Here is a 2,882-nt window from a genome sequence, read left to right on the forward strand (position 1 = left end):
AGCCATTGGCGACTATCACTCGCACGATAACCAATCAACAAACACCACCTGTCTAATGACGTCAATCACTATTCACACTATGACGTCATCACAATACCATCAGATTCATTACCCACGCGCCTTCCTTTCTTCTATGTTCAACAAAAGTATCCAAAGCTGTACACGTTACGCGCTACACATCCTCCACCGCTGTGCGAGATACGCTCTCACGAAGCGCGTGAGAGTTTAAGTAACATGTTAAAAGAAGTATGAATTTTCATACCAAGTTTCCACTAATCTTCGAAGCATGTGCAAAATATAACAACAACTTTTTTATTTTCACAATAAAATAATAACAACTTGTTTTCTCATTTTGTTTTTTTCTCAATAAAAAACCCTATTACACCCTGTATATTATATATAAGAGTTCAGTGTTTGTGTATGTGTATTTTTTAGACAGAGAAAAAAGAGTGTAACAACAAAACCAAACCAAACAAAAATCTTGCTTAGATTCCAATCTTCAAAAATGGAAAATGAAAACCTAGGTCACGGTCGTGGGAAGGTTATTGATGAGCTATTAAGAGGACGTGAGCTTGCAAATCAACTTAGAAATATCCTCAATGAAAGTGGTGGTGATATTGATGATAACAATGGATCAACAACACCATTTGCTGAACATCTTTTGAAGGAAGTGCTTGTCACCTTTACCAACTCTCTCTTGTTCTTGAACAACTCTCAAACTTCTGAGGGGTCTGATTTGCAACTCACTAAATCTGAAGATTCTTTGGAGAGTAATTGTAAGAGTAGTTCCGTTGTTAAGGAAAGAAGAGGCTGTTACAAAAGAAGGTAATTTATTATCTTTTTATTACTTGTTACTAATTTTGCTTACACATATCACTGCTCTTTGATATACCTAGATATAACTTGTCCGCAAATCCTATTTCAACCGGCAAAATTCGAATCCTAGTACTTTTTCGGTTATATGTGTGAGTCTTTAGTGATTATTGTTCTTCCGTCTCCGGATATAAAAGACCTATATATAACTTAGATCTAGTTAAAGGGTTGATCTTGGAGGATATGGTTTTTCATACCCAGTTAGGTTTAGTATATTTGCCTGTTTTTTTATTTTATTTATTATTTATTTTTCTTCTCTTATTTCTTGAGTGATTTATATTTGAACTTTAGATGAGGTAAGGCATATTTTGTCATTTAACTTGATTACTTATAATTAAAAGTTAATGAATATTTTGTTATTATTTGTCCCTTACATATGAGTAATATTGGACCCTATCAATTATTGTTCCTCATTATTATCATCATCATATCAACCACATAATATGAAGGGACTATGTTGTAATTTGGCATATCTCTTTGTCTCAGTATAATTATTGTATATTCTGCATTGATATTGGTTTTAAGTTTGGGGAACCAATTAGAAAATTTATGTATGCAATTTTTGTTTACAGAAAAGTTTCACAAACATGGGAGAAAGAATCTGAATATCTAGTGGAAGATGGTCATCAATGGAGAAAGTATGGCCAAAAAACTATCCTCAACACCAAATTCCCAAGGTATGTTCCTTTAGACCTATCTCTTCTGATACTGTTTTGTCGTGGTGGTTTTTGGACCGTTTTTTAAAACCTTTAGGAGTCTAAATGGATTTACATTTGTATATGTTGTGCAGGAACTACTACAGGTGCACTCACAAAACTGAACAAGGATGCAAAGCAACAAAACAAGTGCAAAAAGTTCAAGAGGATCCACCTCTTTACAAAACAACCTACTATGGTCATCACACTTGTAGAATCTTACAAAGTCCTGAGATCATTATGGATTCATCACTTTCTCCTTCTAATCACTCTTCCATGTTCCTTAGTTTTGACAACTCTTTCCCAACACCAGCCAAACAAGACTGCCCTTTTCTCTCATCACCTTCTTATCCATCAACATCATCATCAATATCATCATTGAAAAAGGAGTGCAAGGAAGAGATTGTTCATCCTCCTCATTCATCTTCTGCTAATGATTATTACCTCTCTGGGCTCACTTTTGATGATTCAGAAAACCATGTCACACTATCATCAACACTTGATTCTCATCAACTAGGTGTTAATATTCCTGATATCTTGTATGATGATGTCCTTAATTGGCCTCTTTCTTGAAATTTGGTGAATGAATTGTCCTTTGTCTTAGTGTGTTTTTCCATTATGGTTTTTTGTTTAGTAATGGTTGCTAGCTAGTAGGAGACATTAGGTTCATATGGTTGCTAGCTAGCTAGTTTGGCTTCATTTTATGTAAAATATGTTTTGTATTTATCCATTTCCAATGAAAAAGTGACATAATTTTAATTATCAACAAAAGTAAATGTGTCATACATAGATGATGTAAAAAATATATCACTCTTTTGTTCGGTTAAGACAGCTCATTTGTTAGCTGTGCAGGAAAATAGACGTCTGAGATTAGGATGCGGATTCGAAATTTTTTGGAGATCCTGTGTAGGTTAGTCATGGCTAGTTCAACTATGATAAAATAATTAGAGGTCCTATTTAACCTCATTTTAATAGCAGCGAAGATTTATGAGGCCCTATTTAATTACAGTCTAACCGTAAAAATATTGAGGCCTTGTGCGGTAGCCCACCTTGCACGCCACCAAAGACGGCTCTAGGATTCAAATCCGTAACATTTATTTATTAAACCTTTATTAAAATTCCAGTGACATCAAACTATTTGAAAAAAAAATAATATGGCTTTTCAACGTGCATTTATGAGTGATAAAATCCAAACGTGGAGAGTGATTATGTAGTATAGTACAAGTACTCTATAGGAGATGAGGTTATAAGGGTGGATTCAATGTTTCATTGCATGAAATATCAGGAGTGTCTGTATTATTAAAGTGATGTGGG

General features: G+C 34.2%; 1 protein-coding gene across 1 annotated transcript; it reads left to right on the plus strand.

Moving 5' to 3' along the window:
- The first annotated feature begins 414 nt into the window (after positions 1-414).
- On the plus strand, positions 415-2,327 carry LOC131625771 (WRKY DNA-binding transcription factor 70-like). Its single transcript, XM_058896604.1, has 3 exons — positions 415-825; positions 1,446-1,550; positions 1,664-2,327. Exons 1-3 carry the CDS (start codon positions 506-508, stop codon positions 2,139-2,141), a joined length of 903 nt encoding a protein of 300 aa, XP_058752587.1. The 5' UTR covers positions 415-505; the 3' UTR covers positions 2,142-2,327.
- The last annotated feature ends 555 nt before the right edge of the window (positions 2,328-2,882 follow it).

This window comes from Vicia villosa, unplaced genomic scaffold, assembly GCF_029867415.1.
Source record: "Vicia villosa cultivar HV-30 ecotype Madison, WI unplaced genomic scaffold, Vvil1.0 ctg.000236F_1_1_2_unsc, whole genome shotgun sequence".
In the NCBI taxonomy this organism is placed as follows: Eukaryota; Viridiplantae; Streptophyta; class Magnoliopsida; order Fabales; family Fabaceae; genus Vicia; species Vicia villosa.

Excerpts from the sequence above, each read along its gene's own strand:
- LOC131625771 (XM_058896604.1), top strand. The coding sequence starts at position 506 with ATGGAAAATGAAAACCTAGGTCACGGTCGTGGGAAGGTTATTGATGAG. Across the intron at positions 826-1,445 it reads AGAGGCTGTTACAAAAGAAG|AAAAGTTTCACAAACATGGG; the intron begins GTAATTTATTAT and ends TTTTGTTTACAG. Across the intron at positions 1,551-1,663 it reads CTCAACACCAAATTCCCAAG|GAACTACTACAGGTGCACTC; the intron begins GTATGTTCCTTT and ends TATGTTGTGCAG.